Below are 16157 nucleotides of genomic sequence, written 5' to 3'. Positions count from 1 at the left end.
CGGCATGCATTGTGTTTTTTTTCTTATTTCTTCAGAGTGCTACTTTCAATTTATCTTACATCATATCGAAGTAATGACATACAGCTAGTAATTTTATATATATATATATATATATATATATATATATATATATATATATATATATATATATATATATATATATATATATATATATATATATATATGTATGGGGCCCAACATTTTTTTTTTGCGGGGTGGCCTTTTTTTTCTAGTTCCGCCACTGCTTCAGTTAAATGGTCGGGTGATATGGCCAGCACGGGTGTTGTGGCCAGCTTTAACAAATCAGGTGATTTGACGTCACACAAATTAAGTTTTGTGATAGTGATACTAATGATACTAATGATACTAATGATACTACTTGTTTGTCACTGGGCTGAATTCGCTTGGCGGTGAAAGATAAACGGCAGTTGAAAAGGCTGTAGACTAAAAGATGGCCATGTAGAATATAAAAACAGTTTTGACACACAACAGACACCTAACATCAACAGAGTTTAATTTGGATCAAACCATGACAATTATTCCCCCCCCCCCCCCCCCCAGAGACCTCCCTAAACTATGAGTGTTGTCAACTTCCCAATGTTTTACGGCGATCGGATGAAAAGTGCAGTTCAGTAAACCAATGTTTTAAAGTTAGGATTGCTTCAATACGTTACCAATCGTGTATTTTTAGACGTGTGACTTCACTTTTTGAGTAAAACGCACGAGAAGTTCTAAAATCGTTATTTTTTAGAAGTGTAACTTATCTGGCCAAACTAAATGTATTACCAATCGTGTATTTTTAGACGCGTGACCTTGTTTTCTAAAATCTGAGTGATTTGAATGTAAACAAAGAAGGCGTTGGTATTTCTTGGATTGAGGCGTTGGTTTGTCCACACTCTCGCCCCGAGCACCACAGGGCGTGTACGTTAATTATCTTCCGCAATAGGGCTGGTAAGTAGGTCAATAAACAGTTCTATTTCTATGGTCTATGGGGAGTAACTAAATATATATCTTTTTTATATTATTAGTTTATCAAGAGTTCCTATCCCTACTTGTTAAAAAAAATCTCCTAATTTAAATTAAAAAAAAAAAATTTCGTCCTGAAATCTTTAAAAAAAAAATCTTTTAAATAGATTTTTAATAAAAATATTGTCAACCATTTGTAATTTTTCTTTAAAAAATTAACGCAAGTGGCTGTAATTTAATAAAGCCTTATAAAATTATATTGGATATATTTTATATCCGTATCACCCCAAACAATAATGTATAGTTTTGTAACATGTAACCTAATGAATATTGTCAGGACAAGAAAATTTCATTATCCTTTAGTGCTCTTTTTTTTCTGAAGTTTAATGTTTAAAATCTAAAGGGAAAAAAATAGAGACAACTCTTACATGACAATACGAAAACAAAAATATTCATTCTTTTCTCCCTTTGACCGTAAAAGGCTCTGCGCTACTTTTTAGCGCAATTTCCATACTGACAATTGCGATTATTAATTCGTTATTTCTGGATGGATGGATGTGTGTCCGCAGCTTTAAGTCGTATCTCCTCCTCAACGAAGCAATATAGATAGCAAATATGATAAGCAAGTTCCGAGGATGATTGTGGGTCAAAAAATTCCCGGAATTCCTTCCTGGATTTCCCGGAAGAGCCAAAAAACCTCGAAAAAAATGCAGTTTTTGGCCCATATCTTGGGAACCAGACCACTTAGCGACTTGAAACATTTACCAATCGATTCCTGACATAATTTAGAACAATATTGCCGAAAAAAGTTTTCAAAAATATCCTTTCGTTCGGTCACAAAAAATTAATTAAGGAAATTGCGGTTAAATTGTCACTAGACTTTTTATTAACTTGTTTGTTATTTAATTTCTTCATTCCGCTTACCGTAACTCGATCAAGATAAAAAATCATCCGTTAAGAAAAACAAATCGCAGAGTGGCAGCAGAGAGTGTGGACGACAGCCAGTAAACTTCGTTACTTTTCATTCTGTTCCTACTTTTCTAGCCCTAACCCTAGGTCACTGCGCATGCGCAGAGCTATCTTTTGCCGACTAAGTGGAGACGTTGGGGAGAAAAATCTTCCGAGTAGTCACTTCGTAATTAAATAGCTTCACATCTAAACACACCCTGTTTACAAGCGTAGTTCACACGCTAAAACAGTGGACTCGTAGCGTTCAAATTTACATTAATAACTTGTACTAATTAAACCAAAATGACATTCAATCTTAAAATTCATTTATCAAAATGGAAATGAAACTCTAAAAATGGTACTTACAACTTGTTTGAAGGCTCTAGCAAGGGTAAAATCCGTTTAGCATCATCGGTCGTCAACCTTTAAAACCGTTCGGCGAGCTACTCACTTATAAAAGTGAACTTTACATCGGTGTAAAAATTGAAACAATTAGTTTGTTTTCGTGTATATATCGTCATTTAAAAACTGATTTTTTAAAATGAAACAAACAAGTTATTTTTTTCAATTTATACATCAAAAAAATCTTTAAAATAATATTAAGATTATGATTTTACGATGCTTAGCCGCGACCAAATGAAACAGTGTGGGGTCGATCGGTACTCGCAAAACGGTGAAATTTGTTGACGTAACTGAAACTTTTCAAACAAATATGAAACACATTCAAAAATGTGCTACAGATATAAAAATACCAGAATTCGACAAAGACTTAAACTTTATTCTTATAGCACAACCGTAAAAAATTACCCCAAAACGCACTTTTTCGCCAGTTTGGACTAATATAACCTCTCAAACATGGTACTTTTTATAAAGGCTGTTGGAAAAAAGAAGTTAAAAACCAATGTTTTAAAACGTCATATCTTTTTTACTACTTGAGATATACGAACAAATTTAGTGCCCACTATCTTAGAATCGTTGAGCGGAAAAAAGTCACAGGAAAAAAAAACCACAGAAAAAAAGTCACAGTTTTTGCTAGGAAAAAAAGTCACAGAAAAAAAAGTCACAAAAATCTTTTTAGAAATATTTTGATTTATTTGTTAAGAATTGTAAAATTTTGTAAGTTTATTGTTGTGGGTTGTATTTTTTTATAGCATAAATTATTTATAGACGTTAAAAGCATTATGGTTTATAACAATTGTAAGTAAAAATACTCTAACATAATTTACACAATAACCTCAACTTTTGTTAGAGAAGTTAATTATAAAAGAAATTTAGGCACATCATTGTGCTTTGCATATGTTTTGCCGTAGGCTATTTTATGGTCGGCCTCACCTCTGTAGGCATTGTCCGAATATATTTTGTGTTGTTGACGTTATGCGTCAATGACAGCCTTTGAACCTTGTCGGCTTTCTGTTTTGATACCAAGCTTTGTTATGTAATGAGCGTGATAAATGTGGTCAGTAAAGGTGGTTGAACTAAGCATAATTATTGTTGCAATGAGTTGAGAGCAGTAAGTCAGATGGTATTTAAAAAAAAAAAAACATGATGGAAATGGCGGCCTTTGGAGCATTCAATTAAATGCTATTAATATTATGTTTAACATAATTACAATCAAACACTTCATACTAAATATTTTTAGATGGATTTAAAAAATTACTATATGCGTATACAACCTGCACACATTACATTACATTTAATTAACCCTAAGTTAATTTGCACTCTCTGAATATTTAATACATAAAAATATTAACAAATTCCATGTAAATATATATTTGTGACTTTTTTCCTGTTTTTTTTTTCCTGTGACTTTTTTTCCCAACAATCTTAGAATCATGAGTTCTTGACAACTTTCAAAAAAGCTCTGGAACCGTTTTAAAAAATCAGTTTGACACCCCTAGTTCCAGTACAGCCAATCAATGTTAGTGTTACAGAACAACCTTCAGTTTATAACATACGGTTTGCTGAAAATAAATAGAAATGTAGTTTAAGTTAAACTCAAAAAAATTATTTTGAGGTTCTCTGGATAGGCAGAATTCATAAAATTGATTCTAAAAATATTAAATTTCTGTTTTATTTTCAGGAATTTTTTTTCCCCGCTGCTATACTCTAGAGGTAAAAATCTTAAAAAACAAAACTGATGGAAGAATTCGTATCAACTCATGTTCATTACATATTGTAGGGTCATTTCTTTTCTCCTCTTTAGTATTGGTGCATTATTACATAAACGTTCTTTATGAATTTTTTTTGTTTTTGTTTAAATCATTTAAATGGTTTTGTTGTTTGTACAGGGTGATGTATGCTTCGTTTTGTGTAGCACAAATACTGGTCCCTGCTGGTCCCTGAAGTTTTGTGTAGCACAAATACTGGTCCCTGCTGGTCCCTGAAGTTTTGTGTAGCACAAATACTGGTCCCTGAAGTTTTGTGTAGCACAAATACTGGTCCCTGAAGTTTTGTGTAGCACAAATACTGGTCCCTGCTGGTCCCTGCAGTTTTGTGTAGCACAAATACTGGTCCCTGCTGGTCCCTGAAGTTTTGTGTAGCACAAATACTGGTCCCTGAAGTTTTGTGTAGCACAAATACTGGTCCCTGCTGGTCCCTGAAGTTTTGTGTAGCACAAATACTGGTCGCACAAATACTGGTCCCTGAAGTTTTGTGTAGCACAAATACTGGTCCCTGCTGGTCCCTGAAGTTTTGTGTAGCACAAATACTGGTCCCTGAAGTTTTGTGTAGCACAAATACTGGTCCCTGAAGTTTTGTGTAGCACAAATACTGGTCCCTGCTGGTCCCTGCAGTTTTGTGTAGCACAAATACTGGTCCCTGCTGGTCCCTGAAGTTTTGTGTAGCACAAATACTGGTCGCACAAATACTGGTCCCTGAAGTTTTGTGTAGCACAAATACTGGTCCCTGCTGGTCCCTGAAGTTTTGTGTAGCACAAATACTGGTCCCTGAAGTTTTGTGTAGCACAAATACTGGTCCCTGCTGGTCCCTGAAGTTTTGTGTAGCACAAATACTGGTCCCTGCTGGTCCCTGAAGTTTTGTGTAGCACAAATACTGGTCCCTGAAGTTTTGTGTAGCACAAATACTGGTCCCTGCTGGTCCCTGAAGTTTTGTGTAGCACAAATACTGGTCCCTTCTGGTCCCTAAGTTTTGTGTAGCACAAATACTGGTCCCTGAAGTTTTGTGTAGCACAAATACTGGTCCCTGCTGGTCCCTGAAGTTTTGTGTAGCACAAATACTGGTCCCTGAAGTTTTGTGTAGCACAAATACTGGTCCCTGAAGTTTTGTGTAGCACAAATACTGGTCCCTGCTGGTCCCTGAAGTTTTGTGTAGCACAAATACTGGTCGCACAAATACTGGTCCCTGAAGTTTTGTGTAGCTGGTGACATGGCCCTCTCACAAGCAACTGGTGACATGGCCCTCTCACAAGCAACTGGTGACATGGCCCTCTCACAAGCAACTGGTGACATGGCCCTCTCACAAGCAACTGGTGACATGGCCCTCTCACAACCAACTGGTGACATGGCCCTCTCACAACCAACTGGTGACATGGCCCTCTCACAAGCAACTGGTGACATGGCCCTCTCACAAGCAACTGGTGACATGGCCCTCTCACAAGCAACTGGTGACATGGCCCTCTCACAAGCAACTGGTGACATGGCCCTCTCACAAGCAACTGGTGACATGGCCCTCTCACAAGCAACTGGTGACATGGCCCTCTCACAACCAACTGGTGACATGGCCCTCTCACAAGCAACTGGTGACATGGCCCTCTCACAAGCAACTGGTGACATGGCCCTCTCACAAGCAACTGGTGACATGGCCCTCTCACAAGCAACTGGTGAGATGGCCCTCTCACAACCAACTGGTGACATGGCCCTCTCACAAGCAACTGGTGACATGGCCCTCTCACAAGCAACTGGTGAGATGGCCCTCTCACAAGCAACTGGTGACATGGCCCTCTCACAACCAACTGGTGACATGGCCCTCTCACAAGCAACTGGTGACATGGCCCTCTCACAACCAACTGGTGACATGGCCCTCTCACAAGCAACTGGTGACATGGCCCTCTCACAAGCAACTGGTGACATGGCCCTCTCACAAGCAACTGGTGACATGGCCCTCTCACAAGCAACTGGTGACATGGCCCTCTCACAAGCAACTGGTGACATGGCCCTCTCACAAGCAACTGGTGACATGGCCCTCTCACAACCAACTGGTGACATGGCCCTCTCACAAGCAACTGGTGACATGGCCCTCTCACAAGCAACTGGTGAGATGGCCCTCTCACAAGCAACAGGTGACATGGCCCTCTCACAAGCAACTGGTGACATGGCCCTCTCACAAGCAACTGGTGACATGGCCCTCTCACAAGCAACTGGTGACATGGCCCTCTCACAACCAACTGGTGACATGGCCCTCTCACAAGCAACTGGTGACATGGCCCTCTCACAAGCAACTGGTGACATGGCCCTCTCACAAGCAACTGGTGACATGGCCCTCTCACAAGCAACTGGTGACATGGCCCTCTCACAAGCAACTGGTGAGATGGCCCTCTCACAAGCAACTGGTGACATGGCCCTCTCACAAGCAACTGGTGAGATGGCCCTCTCACAACCAACTGGTGACATGGCCCTCTCACAAGCAACTGGTGACATGGCCCTCTCACAAGCAACTGGTGACATGGCCCTCTCACAAGCAACTGGTGACATGGCCCTCTCACAAGCAACTGGTGACATGGCCCTCTCACAACCAACTGGTGAGATGGCCCTCTCACAAGCAACTGGTGACATGGCCCTCTCACAACCAACTGGTGTCATGGCCCTCTCACAAGCAACTGGTGACATGGCCCTCTCACAAGCATCTGGTGACATGGCCCTCTCACAACCAGCTAGTGACATGGCCCTCTCACAACCAACTGGTGACATGGCCCTCTCACAACCAACTGGTGAGATGGCCCTCTCACAAGCAACTGGTGACATGGCCCTCTCACAACCAACTGGTGACATGGCCCTCTCACAACCAACTGGTGAGATGGCCCTCTCACAAGCAACTGGTGACATGGCCCTCCTACAGGCTTACTGAGCCCCTCACATACCACTAAACAACAAAAGACTAGAAAGGTGTTCATAAAATATTTTCAACATTTTAAAACTGGTTACAGAACTTCCATGTCCACATCCAGGCAATATTTACATCAGTCAGTCAGGCAATAAAACAACAGGAAAATGTGGGGGGGGGGGGGGAATCAAGGGAAAAATTGTTTGTTATAACATTGTAAAATCAATTAAAAAAACAGATGAGATAATGGTCCTCATATGCCCCATAGCTCAACACACCCACACCATTGCGTCAACTTGACATCCCAATTATCAGGTCAACTGTACTCCCCCCCCCCCCCCCATTTGGTCAACTGCATCCCCACAATTTGTCTTTGGTAGATGAGATGAAAAGAGCAGTCATCTCTTGTTGCTAGCCTCCCCCGCTCCATCCGGAGTCTCCAGAACATTCTGCAGGGCGTTGGGTGTCAGCCACTCTTTAGGCAGGGCTCTCTCAAGAAATGGAATACACGAGCTGACATAGGCCAGGCGGTTGACCCAGCTAGGCAGCTCTTTACCACACAGTATCTACAGACAGACATGAGAGATAGTGACATGGGGGAGATGGTGACATGGGGGGACATGGTGACATGGGGGGAAATGGTGACATGGGGGGAAATGGTGACATGAGGGGAGATGGTTACATGAGGGGAGATGGTGACATGAGGGGAGATGGTGACATGAGGGGAGATGGTGACATGGGGGGGAGATGGTGACATGGGGGGAGATGGTGACATGGGGGAGATGGTGACATGAGAGATGGTGACATGGGGGGAGATGGTGACATGGGGGAGATGGTGACATGAGAGATGGTGACATGAGGGGAGATGGTGACATGGGGAGATGGTGACATGGGGGAGATGGTGACATGAGGGGAGATGGTGACATGGGGGAGATGGTGACATGAGGGGAGATGGTGACATGAGGGGAGATGGTGACATGGGGGGAGATGGTGACATGGGGGAGATGGTGACATGAGAGATGATGACATGAGGGGCGATGGTGACATGGGGAGATGGTGACATGGGGAGATGGTGACATGGGGGAGATGGTGACATGAGAGATGGTGACATGAGGGGAGATGGTGACATGGGGAGATGGTGACATGGGGGGGGAGATGGTGACATGGGGGAGGTGGTGACATGGGGGGAGATGGTGACATGGGGGAGATGGTGACATGGGGGGAGATGGTGACATGGGGGGAGATGGTGACATGGGGGGAGATGGTGACATGGGGGAGATTGTGACATGAGAGATGGTGACATGAGGGGAGATGGTGACATGGGGGGGAGATGGTGACATGGGGGGGGAGATGGTGACATGGGGGGAGATGGTGACATGAGGAGAGATGGTGACAAGAGGGGAAATGGTGACATGAGGAGAGATGGTGACATGAGAGATGGTGATATGGGGGGACATGAGGAGAGATGGTGACATGAGGAGAGATGGTGACATGGGGAGATGGTGAAAAGAGGGGAAATGGTGACATGAGGAGAGATGGTGACATGAGGAGAGATGGTGACATGAGAGATAGTGATATGGGGGGACATGAGGAGAGATGGTGACATGAGAGATAGTGATATGGGGGGACATGAGGAGAGATGGTGACATGAGGAGAGATGGTGACATGGGGAGATGGTGACAAGAGGGGAAATGGTGACATGAGGAGAGATGGTGACATGGGGAGAGATGGTGACATGAGGAGAGATGGTGACATGGGGGAGATGGTGACATGGGGGGGGGGATGGTGACATGACAGGAGATGGTGACATGAGGGGAGATGGTGACATGAGGAGAGATGGTGACATGGGGGGAGATGGTGACATGACAGGAGATGGTGACATGAGGGGAGATGGTGACATGGGGGAGATGGTGACATGGGGGAGATGGTGACATGGGGGGAGATGGTGACATGGGGGAGATGGTGACATGAGAGATGGTGACATGAGGGGAGATGGTGACATGGGGGGAGATGGTGACATGGGGGGAGATGGTGACATGGGGGAGATGGTGACATGACAGGAGATGGTGACATGGGGGGAGATGGTGACATGAGGGGAAATGGTGACATGAGGAGAGATGGTGACATGGGGGGAGATGGTGACATGGGGGGGGGGGAGATGGTGACATGACAGGAGATGGTGACATGAGGGGAGATGGTGACATGAGGGGAGATGGTGACATGGGGGGAGATGGTGACATGGGGGAGATGGTGACATGGGGAGATGGTGACATGGGGGGAGATGGGGAGATGGTGACATGGGGAGATGGTGACAAGAGGGGAAATGGTGACATGAGGAGAGATGGTGACATGGGGGGAGATGGTGACATGGGGGGAGATGGTGACATGAGGGGAGATGGTGACATGGGTGGAGATGGTGACATGGGGGAGATGGTGACATGACAGGAGATGGTGACATGAGGGGAGATGGTGACATGAGAGATGGTGACATGGGGGAGATGGTGACATGGGGGAGATGGTGACATGGGGGGAGATGGTAACATGGGGGGGAGATGGTGACATGGGGGAGATGGTGACATGAGGGGAGATGGTGACATGGGGGGAGATGGTGACATGAGGGGAGATTGTGACTTGGGGGGAGATGGTGACATGAGGAGAGATGGTGACATGAGAGATGGTGATATGGGGGGACATGAGGAGAGATGGTGATATGAGGAGAGATGGTGACATGAGGGGAGATGGTGACAAGAGCGGAAATGGTGACATGAGGAGATGGTGACATGAGAGGAGATTGTGACATGAGAGATGGTGACATGGGGGGACATGAGGAGAGATGGTGACATGACAGGAGATGGTGACATGGGGGGAGATGGTGACATGAGGGGAAATGGTGACATGAGGGGAAATGGTGACATGAGGAGAGATGGTGACATGGGTGGGGAGATGGTGACATGGGGGGAGATGGTGACATGACAGGAGATGGTGACATGAGGGGAGATGGTGACATGAGGGGAGATGGTGACATGGGGAGATGGTGACATGGGGGGAGATGGTGACATGGGGGAGATGGTGACATGGGGAGATGGTGACAAGAGGGGAAATGGTGACATGAGGAGAGATGGTGACATGAGGGGAGATTGTGACATGAGAGATGGTGACATGGGGGGACATGAGGAGAGATGGTGACATGACAGGAGATGGTGACATGGGGGGAGATGGTGACATGAGGGGAAATGGTGACATGAGGAGAGATGGTGACATGGGGGGGAGATGGTGACATGGGGGGAGATGGTGACATGAGGGGAGATGGTGACATGAGGGGAGATGGTGACATGGGGAGATGGTGACATGGGGGGAGATGGTGACATGGGGGGACATGAGGGGAGATGGTGACATGAAGGGACATGAAGGGAGATGGTGACATGGGGGGAGATGGTGACATGGGGGGAGATGGTGACATGGGGAGAGATGGTGACATGGGGAGAGATGGTGACATGGGGAGAGATGGTGACATGGGGGAGATGGTGACATGGGGAGATATGGTGACATGGGGGAGATGGTGACACGAGCTGACATAGGCCAGGCGGTTGACCCAGCTAGGCAGCTCTTTAACACACAGAATCTACAGACAGACATGAGGGGAGATGGTGACACGAGGGGAGATGGTGACATGAGGGCAAATGGTGACATGGGGGAGATGGTGACATGAGAGATGGTGACATGGGGGGAGATGGTGACATGGGGGGAGATGGTGACATGGGGGGAGATGGTGACATGGGGGGAGATGGTGACATGAAGGATGGTGACATGAGGGGAGATGGTGACATGAGGGGAGATGGTGACATGAGGGGAGATGGTGACAGGAGGGGAGATGGTGACATGAGGGGAGATGGTGACATGGGGGAGATGGTGACATGACAGGAGATGGTGACATGACAGGAGATGGTGACATGGGGGGAGATGATGACATGAGGAGAGATGGTGACATGAGGGGAGATGGTGACATGAGAGATGGTGACATGAGGGGAGATGGTGACATGAGGGGAGATGGTGACATGAGGGGAGATGGTGACATAAGGGGAGATGGTGACATGACAGGAGATGGTGACATGAGAGATGGTGACAACAAAAGCTGTAAAATGCTGGACTAGTGGCTCTGATGACTTACCTGAACCAGGGATGATGTAAAATGATTACAATTTTTGTTTAACAAATGATACTGATCTCCACGAAATTCTTTTCCCAATTCTTCTGTGATCTTTCTCACATCATTGGCTGTAAAGTCTGTGTAGCCTATAGGTATGGCCTCTCTAACCAATGGATGATACCAAGTGGATTAGTGAATGGATGACATCAAGTCAATTAGTGAATGGATGACATCAAGTCAATTAGTGAATGGATGATACCAAGTGGATTAGTGAATGGATGACACCAAGTCAATTAGTGAATGGATGACACCAAGTCAATTAGTGAATGGATGACACCAAGTCAATTAGTGAATGGATGACATCAAGTCAATTAGTGAATGGATGACACCAAGTCAATTAGTGAATGGATGACACCAAGTCAATTAGTGAATGGATGACACCAAGTCAATTAGTGAATGGATGACACCAAGTCAATTAGTGAATGGATGACACCAAGTCAATTAGTGAATGGATGACACCAAGTCAATTAGTGAATGGATGACACCTAGTCAATTAATGAATGGATGACATCAGGTCAATTAGTGAATGGATGACACCAAGTCAATTAGTGAATGGATGACACCAAGTCAATTAGTGAATGGATGACACCAAGTCAATTAATGAATGGATGACATGTGACCTACTTGAACTTGAATTGCTCCCCAAGGTCGTCAGCATCTCGTGGTTCTATCTCAAAAACACCTGACAGGGGTAAAGGATGTCCTCCATAGGCAAACTCTAGGCAAACATTAGGCAAACATTAGGCAAACTGGTTATATGTGAAATATTAGGCAAACTGGTTATATGTGAAATATTAGGCAAACTGGTTATCTGTGAAATTTCAGGCAAACTGGTTATATGTGAAATATCAGGCAAACTGGTTATATGTGAAATATTAGGCAAACTGGTTATATGTGAAATATTAGGCAAACTGGTTATATGTGAAATATTAGGCAAACTGGTTATATGTGAAATATTAAGCAAACAGGTTATATGGGAAATATCAGGCAAACTGGATCAGGAATGTACTCTGTATAGCCAGGCAAGAGTCAGACACTTGCCCCAGCCCACCCCACTCAGGGAAAAATTATATGGGACATCTGACAAACTGGAAACCACAGTCCGGTTTGTCCACGAAGTTGGACTTGTTGTCTGAATCCTCCACCATATTCAAAAATTAAGAACGAAGAAGAAGAAGAAGAAGGCAAACTGGTTATATGTGAAATATCAGGCAAACTGGTTATATGTGAAACATTAGGCAAACTGGTTATATGTGAAATATTAGGCAAACTGGTTATATGGGAAATATCAGGCAAACTGGTTATATGTGAAATATCAGGCAAACTGGTTATATGTGAAACATTAGGCAAACTGGTTATATGTGAAATATTAGGCAAACTGGTTATATGGGAAATATCAGGCAAACTGGTTATATGTGAAATATCAGGCAAACTGGTTATATGTGAAATATCAGGCAAACTGGTTATATGTGAAATATCAGGCAAACTGGTTATATGTGAAATATTAGGCAAACTGGTTATATGTGAAATATCAGGCAAACTGGTTATATGTGAAACATTAGGCAAACTGGATATATGTGAAATATTAGGCAAACTTAAGGAGCCAACAATAGTTAAAATGACCCTACCTGTACCATAAACCTGCACACCAGAGTGAAAGACACCAATACCAAGTGATGAAGTGTACTCGTTCATCCAGTACTGAAACAATCAAGTCATAGGTCACTAGCCATAAAGTCATAGGTCACTAGCCATAAAGTCATAGGTCACTAGCCATAAAGTCATAGGTCACTAGCCATAAAGTCATAGGTCACTAGCCATAAAGTCATAGGTCACTAGCCATAAAGTCATAGGTCACTAGCCATAAAGTCATAGGTCACTAGCCATAAAGTCATAGGTCACTAGCCATAAAGTCATAGGTCACTAGCCATAAAGTCATAGGTCACTAGCGATAAAGTCATAGGTCACTAGCCATAAAGTCATAGGTCACTAGCCATAAAGTCAAAGGTCACTAGCCATAAAGTCATAGGTCACTAGCCATAAAGTCATAGAACTTTGTCACAAGCCATAAAGTCATAGAACTTTGTCACAAGCCATAAAGTTATAGGTCACTAGCCATAAAGTCATAGGTCACTAGCCATAAAGTCATAGAACTTTGTCACAAGCCATAAAGTCATAGAACTTTGTCACTAGCCATAAAGTCATAGAACTTTGTCACTAGCCATAAAGTCATAGGTCACTAGCCATAAAGTCATAGGTCACAAGCCATAAAGTCATAGAACTTTGTCACTAGCCATAAAGTCATAGAACTTTGTCACAAGCCATAAAGTCATAGGTCACTAGCCATAAAGTCATAGGTCACTAGCCATAAAGTCATAGGTCACTAGCCATAAAGTCATAGGTCACTAGCCATAAAGTCATAGGTCACTAGCGATAAAGTCATAGGTCACTAGCCATAAAGTCATAGGTCACTAGCCATAAAGTCATAGGTCACTAGCCATAAAGTCATAGGTCACTAGCCATAAAGTCATAGAACTTTGTCACAAGCCATAAAGTCATAGAACTTTGTCACAAGCCATAAAGTCATAGGTCACTAGCCATAAAGTCATAGGTCACTAGCCATAAAGTCATAGAACTTTGTCACAAGCCATAAAGTCATAGAACTTTGTCACTAGCCATAAAGTCATAGAACTTTGTCACAAGCCATAAAGTCATAGGTCACTAGCCATAAAGTCATAGGTCACTAGCCATAAAGTCATAGAACTTTGTCACAAGCCATAAAGTCATAGGTCACTAGCCATAAAGTCATAGAACTTTGTCACAAGCCATAAAGTCATAGAACTTTGTCACTAGCCATAAAGTCATAGAACTTTGTCACTAGCCATAAAGTCATAGGTCACTAGCCATAAAGTCATAGGTCACTAGCCATAAAGTCATAGAACTTTGTCACAAGCCATAAAGTCATAGGTCACTAGCCATAAAGTCATAGAACTTTGTCACAAGCCATAAAGTCATAGAACTTTGTCACTAGCCATAAAGTCATAGAACTTTGTCACTAGCCATAAAGTCATAGGTCACTAGCCATAAAGTCATAGAACTTTGTCACTAGCCATAAAGTCATAGAACTTTGTCACAAGCCATAAAGTCATAGGTCACTAGCCATAAAGTCATAGAACTTTGTCACTAGCCATAAAGTCATAGGTCACTAGCCATAAAGTCATAGGTCACTAGCCATAAAGTCATAGAACTTTGTCACAAGTCATAGAACTTTGTCACTAGCCATAAAGTCATAGAACTTTGTCACTAGCCATAAAGTCATAGAACTTTGTCACTAGCCATAAAGTCATAGAACTTTGTCACTAGCCATAAAGTCATAGGTCACTAGCCATAAAGTCATAGAACTTTGTCACAAGTCATAGAACTTTGTCACTAGCCATAAAGTCATAGAACTTTGTCACTAGCCATAAAGTCATAGAACTTTGTCACTAGCCATAAAGTCATAGAACTTTGTCACTAGCCATAAAGTCATAGAACTTTGTCACTAGCCATAAAGTCAAAGAACTTTGTCACTAGCCATAAAGTCAAAGAACTTTGTCACTAGCCATAAAGTCATAGAACTTTGTCACTAGCCATAAAGTCATAGAACTTTGTCACTAGCCATAAAGTCATAGAACTTTGTCACTAGCCATAAAGTCATAGAACTTTGTCACTAGCCATAAAGTCATAGAACTTTGTCACTAGCCATAAAGTCATAGAACTTTGTCACTAGCCATAAAGTCATATAACTTTGTCACTAGCCATAAAGTCATAGAACTTTGTCACTAGCCATAAAGTCATAGAACTTTGTCACTAGCCATAAAGTCATAGAACTTTGTCACTAGCCATAAAGTCAAAGAACTTTGTCACTAGCCATAAAGTCATAGAACTTTGTCACTAGCCATAAAGTCATAGGTCACTAGCCATAAAGTCATAGAACTTTGTCACTAGCCATAAAGTCATAGAACTTTGTCACTAGCCATAAAGTCATAGAACTTTGTCACTAGCCATAAAGTCATAGAACTTTGTCACTAGCCATAAAGTCAAAGAACTTTGTCACTAGCCATAAAGTCAAAGAACTTTGTCACTAGCCATAAAGTCATAGAACTTTGTCACTAGCCATAAAGTCATAGAACTTTGTCACTAGCCATAAAGTCATAGAACTTTGTCACTAGCCATAAAGTCATAGAACTTTGTCACTAGCCATAAAGTCATAGAACTTTGTCACTAGCCATAAAGTCATAGAACTTTGTCACTAGCCATAAAGTCATAGAACTTTGTCACAAGCCATAAAGTCATAGAACTTTGTCACTAGCCATAAAGTCATAGAACTTTGTCACTAGCCATAAAGTCATAGAACTTTGTCACTAGCCATAAAGTCATAGAACTTTGTCACTAGCCATAAAGTCATAGAACTTTGTCACTAGCCATAAAGTCATAGAACTTTGTCACTAGCCATAAAGTCATAGAACTTTGTCACTAGCCATAAAGTCATAGAACTTTGTCACTAGCCATAAAGTCATAGAACTTTGTCACAAGCCATAAAGTCATAGAACTTTGTCACTAGCCATAAAGTCATAGAACTTTGTCACTAGCCATAAAGTCATAGAACTTTGTCACTAGCCATAAAGTCATAGAACTTTGTCACTAGCCATAAAGTCATAGAACTTTGTCACTAGCCATAAAGTCATAGAACTTTGTCACTAGCCATAAAGTCATAGAACTTTGTCACTAGCCATAAAGTCATAGAACTTTGTCACTAGCCATAAAGTCATAGAACTTTGTCACAAGCCATAAAGTCATAGAACTTTGTCACTAGCCATAAAGTCATAGAACTTTGTCACTAGCCATAAAGTCATATAACTTTGTCACTAGCCATAAAGTCATAGAACTTTGTCACTAGCCATAAAGTCATAGAACTTTGTCACTAGCCATAAAGTCA

General features: G+C 42.6%; 2 protein-coding genes across 6 annotated transcripts in view; one reads left to right on the top strand and one right to left on the bottom strand.

The window, feature by feature from the left end:
• The first annotated feature begins 5406 nt into the window (after positions 1 to 5406).
• LOC131935716 (uncharacterized) lies at positions 5407 to 6996 on the top strand. The gene has a single exon (XM_059292287.1). It carries the CDS (start codon positions 5407 to 5409, stop codon positions 6994 to 6996), a length of 1590 nt encoding a protein of 529 aa, XP_059148270.1.
• Positions 6997 to 7032: 36 nt separating this feature from the next.
• LOC131935711 (deubiquitinase DESI2) overlaps positions 7033 to 16157 on the bottom strand; it is a 20407-nt gene continuing 11282 nt past the window's right edge. For all 5 annotated transcript variants that reach the window (XM_059292266.1, XM_059292265.1, XM_059292269.1 and 2 more), the window contains 4 exons: positions 12808 to 12880; positions 11804 to 11897; positions 11141 to 11282; positions 7033 to 7538 (listed from right to left, as the gene is read on the bottom strand). In XM_059292266.1, coding sequence (XP_059148249.1) covers positions 7371 to 7538; positions 11141 to 11282; positions 11804 to 11897; positions 12808 to 12880 — 477 coding nt within the window. In that variant the 3' untranslated portion in view covers positions 7033 to 7370. The remainder of the gene's footprint in view (positions 7539 to 11140; positions 11283 to 11803; positions 11898 to 12807; positions 12881 to 16157) is intronic.

Source organism: Physella acuta, unplaced genomic scaffold (assembly GCF_028476545.2).
Source record: "Physella acuta isolate Inbredline_101_S28 unplaced genomic scaffold, ASM2847654v3 ptg000155l, whole genome shotgun sequence".
NCBI classification, from domain to species: domain Eukaryota; kingdom Metazoa; phylum Mollusca; class Gastropoda; family Physidae; genus Physella; species Physella acuta.
This window is presented reverse-complemented; position numbering and strand designations above follow the sequence as displayed.